This window comes from Bos javanicus, chromosome 8 (assembly GCF_032452875.1).
Source record: "Bos javanicus breed banteng chromosome 8, ARS-OSU_banteng_1.0, whole genome shotgun sequence".
In the NCBI taxonomy this organism is placed as follows: domain Eukaryota; kingdom Metazoa; phylum Chordata; class Mammalia; order Artiodactyla; family Bovidae; genus Bos; species Bos javanicus.
In genome coordinates, this window is record NC_083875.1 from 64,024,047 (window position 1) to 64,041,190 (window position 17,144).

At 44.5% G+C, this 17,144-nt stretch overlaps 1 protein-coding gene across 1 annotated transcript in view; it reads right to left on the reverse strand.

Annotated features, from left to right (window-relative positions):
• GABBR2 (gamma-aminobutyric acid type B receptor subunit 2) overlaps nucleotides 1–17,144 on the reverse strand; it is a 368,988-nt gene that overhangs the window by 162,495 nt on the left and 189,349 nt on the right. The window contains exon 5 of the mRNA XM_061425770.1: nucleotides 7,116–7,181. Coding sequence (XP_061281754.1) covers nucleotides 7,116–7,181 — 66 coding nt within the window. The remainder of the gene's footprint in view (nucleotides 1–7,115; nucleotides 7,182–17,144) is intronic.

Here is a 17,144-nt window from a genome sequence, read left to right on the forward strand (position 1 = left end):
CCACTTGTAAAAGAATGAAACCAGAACATTTTCTAACACTGTACACAAAAATAAACTCAAAATGGATTAAAGATCTAAATGTAAGATCAGAAACTATAAAACTCCTAGAGGAAAACATAGGCAAAACACTCTGACATAAATCAAAGCAGGATCCTCTATGATCCACCTCCCAGTGTATTGGAAATAAAAGCAAAAAATAAACAAATGGGACCTAATTAAACTTAAAAGCTTCTGCACAATGAAGGAAACTATAAGCAAGGTGAAAAGACAGCCTTCAGAATGGGAGAAAATAATAGCAAATGAAGCAACTGACAAAGAATTAATCTCAAAAATATATAAGCAACTCCTGCAGCTCAATTCCAGAAAAATGACCCAATCAACAAATGGACCAAAGAACTAAACAGACAGTTCTCCAAAGAAGACATACAGATGGCTAACAAACACATGAAAAGATGCTCAACATCACTCATTATCAGAGAAATGCAAATCAAAACCACAATGAGGTACCATCTCACGCCGGTCAGGATGGCTGCTATCCAAACATCTACAAGCAATAAATGCTGGAGAGGGTGTGGAGAAAAGGGAACCCTCTTACACTGTTGGTGGGAATGCAAACTAGTACAGCCACTATGGAGAACAGGGTGGAGATTCCTTAAAAAACTGGAAATAGAACTGCCATATGACCCAGCAATCCCACTGCTGGGCATACACACCAAGGAAACCAGAATTGAAAGAGACATATACCCCAATGTTCACCGCAGCACTGTTTATAATAGCCAGGACATGGAAGCAACCTAGATGTCCATCAGCAGATGAATGGATAAGAAAGCTGTGGCACATATATACACAATGAAATATTACTCAGCCATTAAAAAGAATACATTTGAATCAGTTCTAATGAGGTGGATGAAACTGGAGCCTATTATACAGAATGAAGTAAGCCAGAAAGAAAAACAGTATACAGTATACTAACACATATATATGGAATTTAGAAAGATGGTAATGATAACCCTGTATGCGAGATAGCAACAGAGACACAGATGTATAGAACAGTCTTTTGGACTCTGTGGGAGAAGGCAAGGGTGGGATGATCTGAGAGAATAGCATTGAAACATGTATATTATCATATATGAAATTGATCGCCAGTCCAGGTTCATTGCATGAGACAGGGTGCTCAGGGCTGGTGCACTGGGATGACCCAGAGGGATGGGATGGGGAGGGAGGTGGGAGTGGGGTTCAGGATGGGGAACACATGTAAACCCATGGCTGATTCATATCAATGTATGGCAAAAATCACTACAATATTGTAAAGTAATTAGCCTCCAACTAAAATAAATAAATTAAAAAAAACCCTTCACTTTTAATTCTTACATCACAGTTTTAATAATATAAAAATCATGATGTGACTCAACATCGAAAAAAAAAAGATGTGGTACAGATATACCATGTGTACCACATGGAACATTACTCAGCCCTAAAAATGAATAAAATAATGCCATTTGCAGCAATATGGATGAACCTAGAGATTTCATACTAAAGTGAAATGTCAGACAAAGAAAAATACCATATGATATCACTTATACGTGGAATCTGAAATATGATACAAATGAACTTACTTATAAAACAGACACAGACTCACAGACATAGAAAATAAACTTATGGTTACCCAAAGGGGAAGGGGGAAGGGATAAATTAGGAGTTTGGTATTAGCAAATACAAACTAGTATATATAAAACAGATAAATGACAAGCTCCTACTGTATAGCACAGGGAACTATATTCAATATCCTATAATAAACCACAATGGAAAAGAATATGAAAAAATGTATATATAACTGAATCCTTTGCTGTATACCAGAAACTAATACAACATTGTACATCAACTATATTTCAATAAAATAATAACAACAATAATAAATGAGGTAATATGTGTACATGCTTGGCCAAGACTATGTGCAGGAACATTTCAGCTGCTCCTTCTCATCCCATTCTCATTTTGGTAACTCAAGGCTTTATTCTGAACATTAGCCATTGTTTGGGCTATGGGCAATGATACTTTTGAACATAGGGAAGATCGGTCCAAATACCAAATGGCCCCAGACTGTTGTTCTTGGAGCTTTTGATCCATTTTTGATGGGTTTGTCTCCTTCCCAACTGTCAGGTCTAGGCTGTCACTTTCACTGTCATTAAATCCCTCTCCCCACTCCGAATCTGCTGCTTTTAAATTGCTATGGAAAGCAGGGATTGTTAAACACATGCGCAGAAAAAAAGTACACGGGTTTTGAGTGAGGGTCTAAAAGGCTCTCCTGCAAGGGAGGTGGACTGGGCTTAAATATAGCATCTAATGTCTACAGCGACTGCAGAGGAGCCTCCGGGCCTCCATTTCAGCATTCCCACGTTCAGAAGAGCTGAGATTGTGGGACACTGACCTTTAACAAGCTGCTAGTATCTTTGTCTGTCTCTGTTGCCAAATAGGGAGTTTTGGGGTGGTGTGGGGGGTGGTGTCTGCTCTTCCCAGGGTCCCCAGTGCTGAGCACAGTGCCTGATGTATAAAGGACGTCCATAACTGGTTGTATGGACTGAACACACTTTCAGTTGACTTGGTCACCTTGCTTTTCATTTTTTTTTTTTTGCCTCTAGTAGACCTCTAGTAGGTCTCAGGCCCTGTGGCCACCAAACAGCCCTGCCAGGTAATGATGGGCCGTCCTAAGCCCATGTTCTTCAGTTCCATGAACCACTCTGTTCTCATTAGCTGCAGACAGGTGGCCATGAGGTAATTTTAAAATCCAATTTCCTCTTTTTATTAAGTTTCCTTTTGCCTTCTCACCTCCCCATGCAAGAAGGATATTTCCCTTTTACAGGCACTTCACAACCACAATAGCAATAAATCCTCACATCAGTAACGCAGTTCACAGTTGGGATGATGGTCATCCTCTGGTGACCTTGTTTAAGCCTCTCAACCATCCAATGAGGCACATAAGGCAGAGGTCATCGCTTCCACTTTAGGAGTGAGGCAGCTGGGGACTGGAGTTCCACAGTGGCCTGTCTGAGGTCACACAGCTGGCAGAACTAAAACCAGAACCCAGGTCAGAATGCTCGAGAATTTAGAACAGACCACCAAGCAGAGAGAAGTGACAGGTCACGCTCATCCTTTGCTGGAGCCAAAGTGAACATTTTGCCAGAGGGCTATAAAGAGGCTTTGCATTTGCTGGACTCTGCCCTCTCATTGGTGGCAGGTCCAATCTCAAGAACACGCAGCAACATGCTGCAAAGTTTGCACTGCATGTGGCATTTGGATGGCAAAGACACGGCTGTCTCCATCCGGTTGCGCCTGGACCCTGACCCTGACACAGGCAGCAAGGCCCTGCATCTCTGCTCTAAGCAGCCTCTCCCTCCACCATACGCCAGAGTCTTGATCCAGTGTGAAGACACTGAGCAGACTCTCCTTGGAATCTTCCATGCCTGCCAGAAGAGCTCCTTCCTAAGCATGTAAGACGGAAAATCCTGACCGGGAGGTCCATCTGAGGATCTGACACACGGAATAAATGCCAAACACAAAACTTCTGAAACTCAATGAATGAAGCTGCCAGCAAAGACTTTAAGAGAAAGGCCCCTTCAAAATGCCCAGCGTCTAAGAGGAAGAGGAAAGTGGGGATGAGAAGGTAAGACGATGTCCCGTGCTGTGGAAGGCAAGCAGCCTGGGGCTTTTGTTCAAGAGGGAGACAGCCACGCCGTCTGTTCCGAAATGGAAACCACACTGCTGGAAATGCCACTCGGAAAATAATCCCAGCACGGAGGGAAATCACAGCCACACCTTGGCTTAGGGTTTGGCTCAAATCAGAACAGGAGGTCTGTCTACATTTTGTACAAACAGGAGATGGCTGGGGCCCAGTGTGACGTCTTCCTGGGTCATTTTTATTGATTTATTTTTCCTATTGGATCAATAATCACTTACTGTGTGCCAGTTGTTTACAAGGCTTTGGGGATATGTGGGGATAAAATTCATCTTCTTCTCTAAATATTTATGTCTTCTAATTTGGAGCATTATTTTCCTTTTTCAAATGGGCCATTTCTGGACCTTAGATGGTAACATGTGAGGTATTATGAGTTTGAAGTAAAATGTATTAAATCAATTTGCTCTGTTTTTTCAATTTTTCTCTTGCTCCTCCTTAGATTTTCATATGAAAAACTCCTTGTAATCCTTAACTGAGACATAGGATGCTTAACACAATCTTGTAAAGTTTACCAGTTAGTAACCTTGCCAGCCCAACGGTGGTTCATTCCATCCTCAGAAACCTACATAAACAAAAAAATATTGCTGACATCTGTGGAGAGTTCACTGTATGTCAGGCATTATGCAAAGTGGTTTTGCTCATTTAATCTCTGCAACAACCCTATGAGACAGGTGTTATTATTATCCCCATGTTACAGATGAGAAAACTGAGATTCAGAAAGTGTCAACAAGCCCATATTCAGTTACTAAGCTGCAGACCAGTGGTCCAAGCCCAAGCAGACTGACTTTTGAGCGCTAAGTGCTAAACTCAAGAGACGTCCCTGAAACGGCAGCCAGTAGCTTCTGCCTCCTCCCTTCTATTTTGAGAGATCGGGCGGTTCCCACTTTGCTCCTGAGCCTTCACAAGGAAACATCCTTGTATGACTGTGTTTTCCAGCCACTGCTCTCTCCTCACTCCTGGCCTCTTCTCAGTTCCTTCATCTCTTCTAAAACAGGGCACCAGGAGCTGAGCAGGACACCCTGGGTGGGGCCTCTACAGCAGACGGCTGAGAGACCACCCACCCTGATGTGGGTGTGTAGCCAGATGGCCACCTTGGCTTCCTGCCGGCTGTGCTCACACTGGTTACTCATGGTAACCTTGAGGTCACCTGATACTCCAAGTATCTTTTGCTCTACATGCACAGTACTCCTCAGCTGTGCCTCTACCACCTCAGACACAGGCAGCCCAGTTTGTTCTAATATAACCTTCTATTGTATGTTAGTCGCACAGTCGCGTCCAACTCTTTGTGACCCGATGGACTGTAGCCCACCAGCTTCCTCTGTCCATGGGATTCTCCAGGCAAGAATACTGGAGTGGATTGCCATTTCCTCCTCCAGGGGATCTTCCCTAACCAGGGATCGAACCCGGGTCTCCTGAGTTAGATTTAGTCTTCCTAGATTTAACCAAACATTCCAGCTTGGTAAGGTTCTTTGCACCCTGGATCTATCTTCTAACATAGTTCATAACTTCTAAAATTCCTATAAGCATATTTTTATAATCACATCCAAGTTACTGAAAAAAGGTCAAAGAAAACAGAGGCCTGTGGCCCATCACTAGAGACGAGACCTAGAATAACCTCATTCTAAGAGGAGGAACTTATTGGGTTGACAATGACTCATGTGACTAGGCTCTCACTCTGTTGACTTCTCTCTTGACCCTAGGGTGCAGGAGGGGGAGCCAGGGCATCAAAATAAAAAGACATAGTTCCCGTGTTAGAACTCTTACATGTGCTCAGGTTAGACTATCGTGTGGAGAAAAGAGGATCTGATTGGGAATCAGGTGAACGGGGATGGAGTCTTGGCTCTACCCTTGGACAAGCCCCTCCACCTCTCTGGACCTCTAGTTCCTCATCTATAAAACAAGGGTAACAATAGTAGCTTCACTTGGTTACTGAAAAGCTTAAATGATAAAAGGTTGAAAAATGTACTTTGTCATCTATCACACACCAGACAATGAAAAGGATTTGGTGGTAAATAGTGAAAGGTTGATGGTTTGTGCTAAGCCTGACACTCTGAGCCCGGCTTACAGGGCAGGAAGGGGTTTGAGGCGCCCCCGTCCCACCTTGGAATCCTGTGTCTCCCCCTGTGTGGTGCACACAGCGCTGCTCCATTAAACACGGCTGGGTTGAGGAGACTTAGAACTAGCTGGCAGCACAAAGGCAATGGTTAGACAGTGGGCTGCTGCTGCTGCTGCTGCTAAGTCGCTTCAGTCGTGTCCGGCTCTGTGCGCCCCCAGAGACCGCAGCCCACCAGGCTCCCCCGTCCCTGGGATTCTCCAGGCAAGAACACTGGAGTGGGTTGCCATTTCCTTCTCCAATGCATGAAAGTGAATAGTGAAAGGGAAGTCGCTCAGTCGTGTCTGACTCCTAACGACCCCATGGACTGCAGCCCACCAGGCTCCTTCATCCATGGGATTTTCCAGGCAAGAGTACTGGAGTGGGGTGCCATTGCCTTCTCCAGACAGTAGGTTAGTGGATTAGTAAACTGAGGTTCCTGGTTTCTCCACAACTGAACTGTTCTGAGCCCAGGGGTTTTAGCTCCCCGAAAAGAGCAGTGAGAATAACACCTCTGCTTCCAACACGCCAGGCTCTGGTCCTGTTGAAATGGATCAGGACCCTATGGTCCTTGCCCACTCCATGTCCCCCGCCTGCCTTTTGTCTGTGGAAAACTTTGGTCAAAGAATAAGTTTAATTAGAAAAATGAGACCAAGCAGAATCAAAGGAAAACAGTCAAAGAAGACCATATAATAATAATGTACTTATGAAGCACAGTCAAGGACCTTTAGTTTCTTCTCAAGGGCTATAGATAATACTCTGAGCCATATCCTGTGAGTTGTCTTATAGATACTGTAACCCCAGGTGGAGAAGTTAACCACAGGATGACCAGACTGTATCCACGACATAATTCTAAGAAATGGCCTCAAAGAAATGGAAACAAACAGACCTTGGAACTGAAGATTAATTGTACCCAATCAACCAAGATAACACAGGTCAGACCTCTGATGACCAATTTGATGATGACTATCAGAGCTGACTATGCTGTTTCTGAATGTAGCCCCCTCCGTCTGTCTATAAAAGAGCTTCCCCACTGACTGTCAGTGGTGGGGAGCTGGCCTTTGGACAGACATCCATCCTCCTGCCGAGTTGCCGCCATCTGAAATAAAGCAAACTTTCCCTTCCACCAACCTGGTCTGTTTATTGGCTTTTGAGCAGCGAGCAGCCAGACCCCGCATCTTTCCATAACACTATGATGCTATTTAAGGATCAGGCAGTAAGAATGAATTCAAGAAGAAGCTTCATGAACCTCCCCAAAGACACAAAGGACACAACCAAAGTGTTACTTACACAACAGAACACTTTTGCTGCCATATTCTGGTCAAACTGGCCGAGGATGATCCGCACGTCATTGCCCTGTGGACAGAAGACACGGATATGGAGGTGAGCACGTGATCGGCACAGCCCAGGAGGTCACAGGCTACAGGTCAAAGCGAATGGCTCGGAAGGGCCTCAGCTTCCCTGCTGTCCTCCAACAAGAGCAGGCAAACACTGGGGGACACTGACACAGCGCCTGCTTTCCAACCTCACTCTACACTTAGGGAAACTGAGGCCAGACGAGAGAAAGGAACTTCCAAGGTCCCCAGGGTAGTTGGCAGCAGAAACAAGTTCCCAGTCAACACCCCACCTCTCAGTATGCTAGGCTTTTCCACCTTCCAGGAGTCCACAGAGCTTCCCAATTAAGGCATTTAAGAGTCTCTTCGAGTTCTGAGCTTTGTTCAAATCTCAGCTCCACTTGGGTGGCATCAAGTGGCTCTTTTCCCCAACTTGGCCTCAATTTCCTCATCTACAAGATGGGAATAACTTACTTACAGTGCTTACTTAGACAGCTAAATGAAATTATCCTTATAAAGTGCTTACCATAGTTCCTGACAAAGAGGAAACCCCCAGCTAGAATAAGTTTTTTATAACCTTCTCCTAACCCATGCTTCTCTTTTTATTTCAAAGGAAAATCTATATTCAAACGTTCTATAAATAGTTATTATCTTATTACCTCAATGGGGTTAATAGGTATATATTGTATCATAGGTCCTGTGCTGCATGCTAAGTCGCTTCAGTCGTGTCCGATTCTTTGCGACCCCATTGACTGTACAGCCCACCAGGTTCCTCTGTCCATGGGATTCTCCAGGCAAGAATACTGGAGTGAATTGCCATTTCATTTTCTAGGGGATCTTCTCGACCTAGGGATCGAATCTGCATTTCTAATGTCTCCTGCGTTGGCAGGTGGGTTCTTTCCTGCTAGTGCCACCTGGGAAGCCTCACCATAGGTCCTTTGACTCATTTATTCATTCAACAAAGATTTACTGAGTGTCTTCCTGAAGTTCTCTCCTGGGTCAGGGTAAGGGGTTCTTGGTTGCTTTCTAGGGGACGGGATCCAGGCTGGGCCCTGCCCCATGGAGAACAGGCAGAAGGAGGATATACAGGCAGCCTCCTGGAGACAGCCAGGCCTCAGCCCACACGCTTGCTCCCAATTGCAGTCCTACCCTCTGCACCGAGACTCAGCCCTGCAGGTGACGCTACCTTCCTGACATTGATCCCGTCCTTCCCAGCAGGCCGCAAGGCTCTTTGATGCATAAAGAAGAGAAACATCCCTTTAAAGATCAGTTTTTAGCATCTTTCAAAATTGGAAAGTGCTGACTGGGAGGCCATTTTACTCATCATGTACTTTAGCAAAATAAAAAAGGCTTGGATTCTAAAATCATCCTTCGTTTGCAAGCAAGAATGGAAAGACGAAAAAAAAAAAAAAAAAACTTGCTCTGAAAGGACTTTAAAAGATCTTTAACAGAGCCCAGTCGAAGGAAGGCAAGCCTTTGTCATCACCACGTCTGCAATGCTATAAAAAGTTCTAAGCTGCTTCCGTTCTGTGGCCTTGCTCCTGGGACACTTCAGGGTCTTTCTGCTTATTTGTTAAATTTTTTATAGAGTCTCTTGCTGCTAACTCTATTCACCTATCCATATCCATCCAACAAACATTTATGAAGCATCTACTTTGTGCCAAGCTCTGTGTTGCTAAACATGGTACAGTAGAAACAGCTTATTGGATTTGGGAGTCAGAGAGACCTTGGCTGACATCCCAGCTCCAGCACCTATCAGGTACATGACCCTGGGTTTTAATCTCCTGCAGCCTCGATTTTCTCATGTCTGAAACAGGCATAACACTCCTTAGCTGACCTGGTGGTTGTAGGATTCATGATTAATGAACCCTCTTCTGCCCCCTGTTGCTGGCTTCCATGATGCTCCCTCCTGCCTCCTGGTCATTCCTGCTCAGATTCTCAATCAGCCCCTCATCCTTCTGCTCACCCCTAATGCTGGTGTTCCATACAGTTCTCCCCCTCATCCCTCTCCCTGGGCAACCTCATTCATGACCCCAGCCACAACTCCCCTCTGAAAGCTGTGGACTCCCAAATCTCTCTCCTGAGCCGCCTTTTCTCTAGCTGTCCCTTGGATACCTCCACTTGGATTCTCCCAGGCACCTGAAGCTCAACGTGTCCCAAGTGAACTCACCATTATTCCCAAAATGCCTCTTTCCTCCTCCTGTACTGCCTATCTCTAGAATGGTATTGCCAACCTCCCACTCCCTAAGATCAGAAACTTGGGAGCCACCTGAGGTTCTCTCCTCTCCTCATCCTAGCCATAACCAGGGCCTGTTGGTTCTCTCTGCTCACTAACTCCTGAATCACTCTGGTCTCTCCAGCCCCATTGCTCTGGGTTGAGCCACCATCACTCTCTACTTGGTGAACCACTACAGCCTCCCAGCTGGATCTCTCTGCCTTTAGTTCTGCCCCATCCATCCAGTCTCCACAGAGCAGACAAGGGAATCATTCCAAAATTCAAATCTGATTGTGTAAAATCTTTCCATGGATTAGACCTTGACAGATCAAACTCTGAGCTCCTTAGAACATCTCAGATTCTTTACCAACTCACTCCTGCTCTTTTCAATAATCACATTTCTTGCTATACCTCCACATCCCAGAGAATGAACCACCTTAAGTTCTCTTAGAATGTCTGCCATACATTCATCCATTCATTCACTCACTCATTCATCCACTTTCTCACTCATCCTCTCTTTCTTTATATAAGTTCACGCATCCAGAATGCCATTCCCTCCCACCCAACCCATTCTGCCTGGAGGGCTGCTGCTCTCCCTTCCTGCTCATGAGCTCCTACTTGGAGAAACCATCCCTGTCCCACCAGGCTTGGGCCACTTTCTCCTCTGTGAAGTTCTCTCCTGGGACCCAAGGGATCACGGATCTACTTAACTCCTTCCTAGAGATGCAAAAGGCTTTCCCAAATCCAGCACAGCACCCCAAAGCCAGCACTCTCACCTTGGATTCTAAAATCATCCTGACCATTAGAGGGCCCTGGAGAAAGAGCCTATCCAGGGCTAGGCTGCACTTGATGCAGGAAGATATTCACACCCACTCTGATTCTAGATGGTGTGTAAAGGGCAAGGTGCTGCAAAATCTAGGAGAAAAGAGGACAAGCCAGCAATTGGTGCAGGTGGAGCCTGGATCAAGGGTTGGGCGAGGACAATGGGAAATGTGACTAGAGTGATACTTGGGGGGTGTGCCTTGAGAAGCATAAAGAGCTGAAGGTGTTCTCAAAATGGGATATGTGTACTCCCAGGGCAGAGGAGTTCTCCTGAGAGTGTAAAAACTGCAGATATACCTGGTTGTTCTTTCTGGAGTAGCAGTTTGTTGGAAGACTCAGGGGTGAAGGGGAAGATTCAGGGGTGAAGGGAAAGATTTTGGATTGGGGGAATCTTAAAAATTTTAACACACCCACACTATCACAAAAGTTCCAGAATCACACTTTTCAATGTTGTATAACTTGTATGGTTTCCTTAAAATCCCAAGAAAGGAAAGAGCTTTGCTGGCAGAGGACCCGCTTCTGGCCATGCCCACCCATCTCCCTGCCAGGGGTATAAAGGCACTCTTCTCTATAGGTGAAAGGGCTTCGGGGGCAGTTGAAGGATTGCCAGAGGGTAGGGGAGGACAGCCATGACCATGTCTGAGGATGAGCATGCAGAACAGTGCATTAGAGACCCTGGAAGGGGCAGAGGGCAGGGTCTCAGAAGTCTCCACCATGGACTTTTGCTTGGCCCTGCAGGGGGCTGTCTGGCGTGAACATAGATGTCCTGAGATCAGACAAATGACAGCTTCTTCTTAGAGGGCTAGATCTACGGTCATGGATGGTAGCGGAGACCTATGTTTACACCCTCAATAGGCCACACTCACAGGCGAGTGCACATGTGGAAGGGAGCAGCCATGGGGTGGGAGGCCCCAGAAGGCGTACTCAGTCCAATCCTTGGGTGGATTTCCTTTCCTTTTTCTTGGCTCCTCTCATCTGTTGTCTAGAAAGAAGCCCTTTGTCTCTGGGGCCCTTAAAGGGAGCTAAAATCTCACACAAAAATAACACTTAAGAAGCATGACTCAATTCAAAGGACTAGTGTATAACCCTCACAAATGACAGCTCCTGAACTCTTTCTAGCTATTGCCTTAGGAGGTAGGTGCTATTATTATGCCCACGCTGGACAGTCTCATGTGCAAACTGAGCCCCAGAGCCTTAAGTGCACAGCCTAGGCACAACATATGCTGGAGGTCCTATGGCACCCCCTCCTCGGGGCTGGAGCACCAACCCAGTTGCAGTGAGGGTGGGCTGCCACCAGGTCCCTCCCTTTCCTGGAGAACTTCCCTCAGCCAAGAGGAGCTTCCAGGCCCTGGAAGGTCATGTTGCACCTCACCCTCCGTAGCAGCCAGTGACTGACTCACACGGTAGGAAACTCCAGCCCCCTTGTTGAAAGGTGGGACCAGCTCTGTGGTGCAGATTGTGTGCCAGAGAGCCAGCAGGGCTGGGTTAAACCAGTCACCAGCCATACATTCTGACCTAGCTCCCCTCTTGCCCTACCCCACTTCTCTCCCCTTCTCCTGAGCACACTCTTGATAAATCTCTTTCACAAAGGTCTCAGACTCTGTTTTTAGGGAGTTCAACCTAAGACATCAGGTCACAGGGATAAGAAGTTGTGGCTTTGGCCTCGACCCAAGGTGAGTTTGGCCCCAGAGCCCAAGCATTTGACCACTAATTCCTATATATTCCCTCCTGAGCTGAGAAGGCCAACCCCCCAGGGCCTGGGCTGCTGGGGCTCCACACCCAGTCTGCTGCAATGACAAAAGTACCCTGGATTTTAAAGTGGAAGGACTTGAGGGGCAAATGCAATCCTGAGACATTAAAATAGCTGATGTGCATGTAAAAGAGCAGGAAAGCAGTAAGCCACCCATCTTGCTTCCCTGTGATAGCAGTGTGTGGTTTCTGCTAGAAGGTGACGGTTGATCCTGACACTGACCTGTGAGTTATCTGATGTCTCCTGACACCTGAGCATCTGTCTAAGCCCATGTTTAATAGCTTCCTGGCTTTCTACAGCTTACTCTACCCACTAGGTAGCTGAAAAATCAAAAGATACCATCTTTAATGTTGTAGAAAGGGGTGCCGTGCAATGAGCACAAGATGGCTGAGCTATTAGAGGCCAGCCGTGATGTGGGCTGGGAGGCGGTCTGGCCTGTGACAGTGGGCACACTGGTGAAAGGGTCAGAAGCCCAGGCCTGCTCCTGCCCCCTCACTTTGGTCTCGAGACCTTGGGGTAAGCCTGAGAGGGTTTGCCTAGATGCTTTCCAAAGTTCCCCCTGGCTCTGACAGACTGATTCCACACCCAGAATGAGTATTCTCTTTCATTTAGCTAAAATTAGTTTTTCTTAGACTATTTTTCCTTCCCCAAAAGCAGAGAATCAGAAGCCATATTCTCTTAAGGATGGGAGTGAAAGAGGGAACAGCCCTAGCAGCCCTGGTGAAGCATGGTACTTCTTTAAAGTTTATCATTTTATCTTGAAAATTCATGTATATTTAGCATTCTGATAACATATCTATGTTCATCTGAAGATAAAAATAATGCTTTTCTTCCCATGTCTCTGAGAAAAGCTGGCCTGCTGGGAAGATGCACCACATTTATTCTGTAGCTTCAAGTCCCCTTGGGGTACTTGTATGAACCTCAAGTTCAGGCAGTCAGGCTGGGCTTCTGGCCCGTGGGGTAGAGAGTAATTCCCACTAGGACTTTCCCATGGAGCAAAGTGGGGAACAGTCCTCCTCAAGACCTGTCTTTGTGGCCTTCCTGTAATAGCTTCCCAAAGATGTCCATGTTAAAATCCCTGAAAGCTGGGGACATGCTATGACACGGCAAGGGGGAGTTAATGTTGCAGATGGAATTAAGGTTGCCAGTCATCTGATTTATAAAACAGGGAGATTTCCCTGGAGTCTGAATCCTGAATGATGGGTTGGTGGCTGCTCCTGAAATTGATAGGTACAACGTAAAGGGACAAAGTAGGCAATTAAACAGTTAATCCCACTAAAGGATCATAAATAAAGAAAAAAGTATGGGAGATCTTGTAAGTGACTGATCCATCAAGAGAGCAGTCTTGCTTAACAACGAATGCAACAGAATCATGAGAAGTGCCCCCAAACAACAAAACAGTGGTGGCATAAGACCCACATCCTGCCCAGTGAGGTAGGTAAGTTAATGACTTCTAGGACATGATCCTCTGTACACATTAAAAACAAAAATATAGGGAAAAGATGGTCTTAAACCGAAACCTGAGATGATTTACCATATTTTAGTATATTTTACCACCTTCCTGCTCATTTTCATAGCTCCACGACAATCCTAGTTCGACTATGCAGGGACAAGAAAACTCCCCTACCCAACATGGAGAAAGAACTGATGGTGGAAGCTTGATGTCTACTCAAGTACAAGGAAGAAGTTGGCCTTCTCCACCTCCTCACTTTCCCTTTGATTATAAAACCAGAGCCCAGTAAGTTCTCAGTGCCACACTCCCTTGCCTGCCCAGCTGTGTCTCTCACAGCACCCTATACTAAAAACTCTTCCCTTACCTGTCACTTTGTCTCTGATTGAATTCTTTCTGCACCAAGACAGAAGAACCCTATGCTGTACTATGTCCTGGAATGCGTTCTGTGGCTTCAAAATGAACACAGGGTACATCTGGAGCCTGGTGTTCTCCCCAACACCATCCTGTGCTTCATCATGGGCACCATGGAAATATTCAGGGCCCTGTGAGGGGTGGCCTCCTAGCCCAGCCTGGTGACCATTTACATTAAACATTCCTGATCAAAACAGGTCCATCCAGAGTGAGCTTAAAGGTCTGGGGTCTTCAACTCACAGAGATGGTTTTATTTCCTGACTTTCTTTTAGACAAACTTTGATATATATCTGCTAAATCAGCCTGATTAATCCCATTATTCAGTTCCTCTACGTTCTTGCTTATTTTTGAATGGCTGATCTGTCCAAGATTGAGAGAAACATGTTGTGGCTCCCAATACTACCGTGTTTGTGTCACTTCTTCTTGGTATTTTAACAGGCCATTCTTTATATATTTCAGTGAGATGTACTTTAGAGCAATACTGGTCCATGAGTATGCTATTCTCAGGGTGAACTGTACCTTTATCTATAGAAAACCACTTAATCCTGGTCAATGCCTGTACCTTGAATACTCTGTATTCTAATGTGAACACCGGATCCTTGCTTCAGTTTGGTTTGCTTGATATACATTTGCTTGACCTTTTACCTTTGACCTTTCTGTGTCACTGTGTTGTAAATATAACTATAACTATAACTATAGCTAGTTCTTTAAAACACAACCTGAAAGTCTTTGCCTCTTCATAGGGAGTTTGACCTATTTGAATTTCTGGTTAGAATGATTATATTTGATTCTCAGTATTAGTTTATATTTTCTGGTTTTCATGTTTGCTTTGTTTTTTGATATGTGGACTAGATTTTCTTTGCTTTTATCTTCTGTATTTCAAGAGCTTTGGGTTCTGCTTATGTTATAGTATTAACATATTTGCTATTAAGTTATTCAAAGCCCTTTAAACTTATATTTTTCTAATTATGAAAATCATAAGCAAAATAGTCTCTTTTGAGCCCCACTTCTAATTAAGATCAGGACTTTTTTTTTACTCACATTTTGGCCTCTGTTAATGGAATTTGGGTTTTTATATCTCAACTACTGTTATTACAGTATTTATTTGCATTATATGTATATTCATGTTTGCTTTCAAAATTAACTTCTGCATCTGCGTGTACTTTTATAACAACTACTTAGTTCTTTCTACAGTTTCCATGATCCCTGCTCACCTGCTTCTGTCATGACCTCAGCTATAAAGTTAGCTGTTGCTCAAGGCAGGCTGACATAGGACTTCAAGGGTTAACTTCAAAGGCACCTGGCTAGTAGTACATCATGTGAACCTCACATGTGGGAAAATGTCTCCTAGCTGCTCCGTCGTTTCCGGGATTGAATGCTGCAGGGGAGTCGAGGTAGACTGGTTTTGCACCTTTGTGGGCAATTCTTTTTTTTTTTTTTTCTGGCCTAGGTACTTGTAGATTTTCCCTTTTGTGTTTGTATTTCAAAACTTTTGACAAAATGTGTCTGGGTATGACTCTCTTTTCACCAGTTCTGTAGAGTTGGTGAATGTAGAAAGGCCAGCTAGTCTGCACATATAGTCTGTATTTCCTTACAAAACTGTTGACTGTGTAGTTATAAAATGGTTCAATAGTGGCAGTTTTGTATGGTCCCGTCTAGGAGTTCTCTCTTGAATCCTCTTAAGTTCGTTGCTTATTTTTTTAAATAAATATCTTGAGAATAGTTTTAGATTTATGGAAAAATCACAAAGAAAGTATAGAGAATTTCTATATGTCTCTCACCCAGTTTCCCCTATTATTAACATCTTACTTTAACATAGTACATTTGTTACAATTAATAAATCAATATCCATTCATAATTAACTAAAGCTCATACTTTATTCAGATACTCTTAGTTGTTGTTTTTTTTCTTCTCTAGTGTCCTTTTTCTCCTCCTGGATCCCATTCAAGATATCACATTATATATTGTTGTCATGTCTTTGTAGGCTCATTTTGGCTTAAGCATTCCTTAGTTTTGAAGACCGAAAAAGTTTTGAGGAGTACTGGTCAGGTATTTTGCAGGATGGCCTTCAACCAGAATTCACTTCTCAGTTAGACTGGGTTTATAGGTTTGGGGGATCATATCAAAGGTATATACTATCAACAGGACTTACCATGTAAATGCTGACCTTGGTCACTTGGCCAATGTAGCACTGGTCAGGTTCTTCCACTCTAAAGTTACTCTTCTTTTCCCCCTTTTCATCCTGTGCTCTTTGGAAGGAAGACACTTAACAAGTGGGTACTTCTGCTCCATTTCCTTGGGCCTGAAATATCTACACATATTATTTGGAATTCTTTGGCACAGAAGATTTGTATATTCTCTCCCATTTACCTACTCAGTCATGGGCTTTTGTTTTATACTTTGGGTTATAATCCAATACTACTTTTACTGTATTGCTCAAATGTTTCAGTTCTGGCCATTGGGAGCTCTTTCAGTGGCTACTTCATTTGGCTGGTGAACAATTCTGACACCACTCCCCCTCCAACTCAGTGTGTGTTGTTGACGTGGTTTGAGCACGTCCTCAACTTTACGGCACTACAGGACGCTCCAGGATCATTTGGTATGTTTCCTGTCCCAATCCCAGGTCAGCCATTTCTCCAAGGACCCTGGTTCCTTTCCATGGAGAATGGACGATCTGGGTGGTAGCTGAACTTACTGATACTCGGGTGCCTATTTTGTTTTAGATTTTGGTTCTGTTTCATTTGTCCCAGCTTTCCCTCAGCATCTCTCTTCTCCAGTGTCCATAACTTATCTTTCCTCTCATTAGATTGATCTCTTTGACCATTTCCTCTAAATTTTGGGAAAGCATTTCAAGTTTGTCCTGCATATTATTGATTTTTATTTTTCGTGGCATTAACTCTGCTCTCTACTACCTCCAAAGCAGATTTTAATTCTGCTAGTCACTATTTCAGAGAAGGCAATGGCACTCCACTCCAGTATTCTTGCCTGGAAAGTCCCATGGACGGAGGAGCCTGGTGGGCTGCCGTCTATGGGGTCACACAGAGTCAGACACGACTGAAGCGACTTAGCAGCAGCAGTCACTATTTAGTTTTCTTCCTTGTCTGCTGTACTTCCTTCTCTATCTTATCCCACCAGATATTTGCTTCTTTTCTGAGCTCTCCAGAAGTTACTTTTCTCTGAGTGTTTTATCCTTGTGTTCTGTTGGCTTTGTCTGTCCAGATTTGTATTTGGTTTATGCCCATTCAGCAAATTTGTCGAGCAAATTAGGCTTGGTTCCGGGTGGTGGGGAATAAAACAGTGATCCAGACATACAGAAACTGCTGCTTCCTAGAGC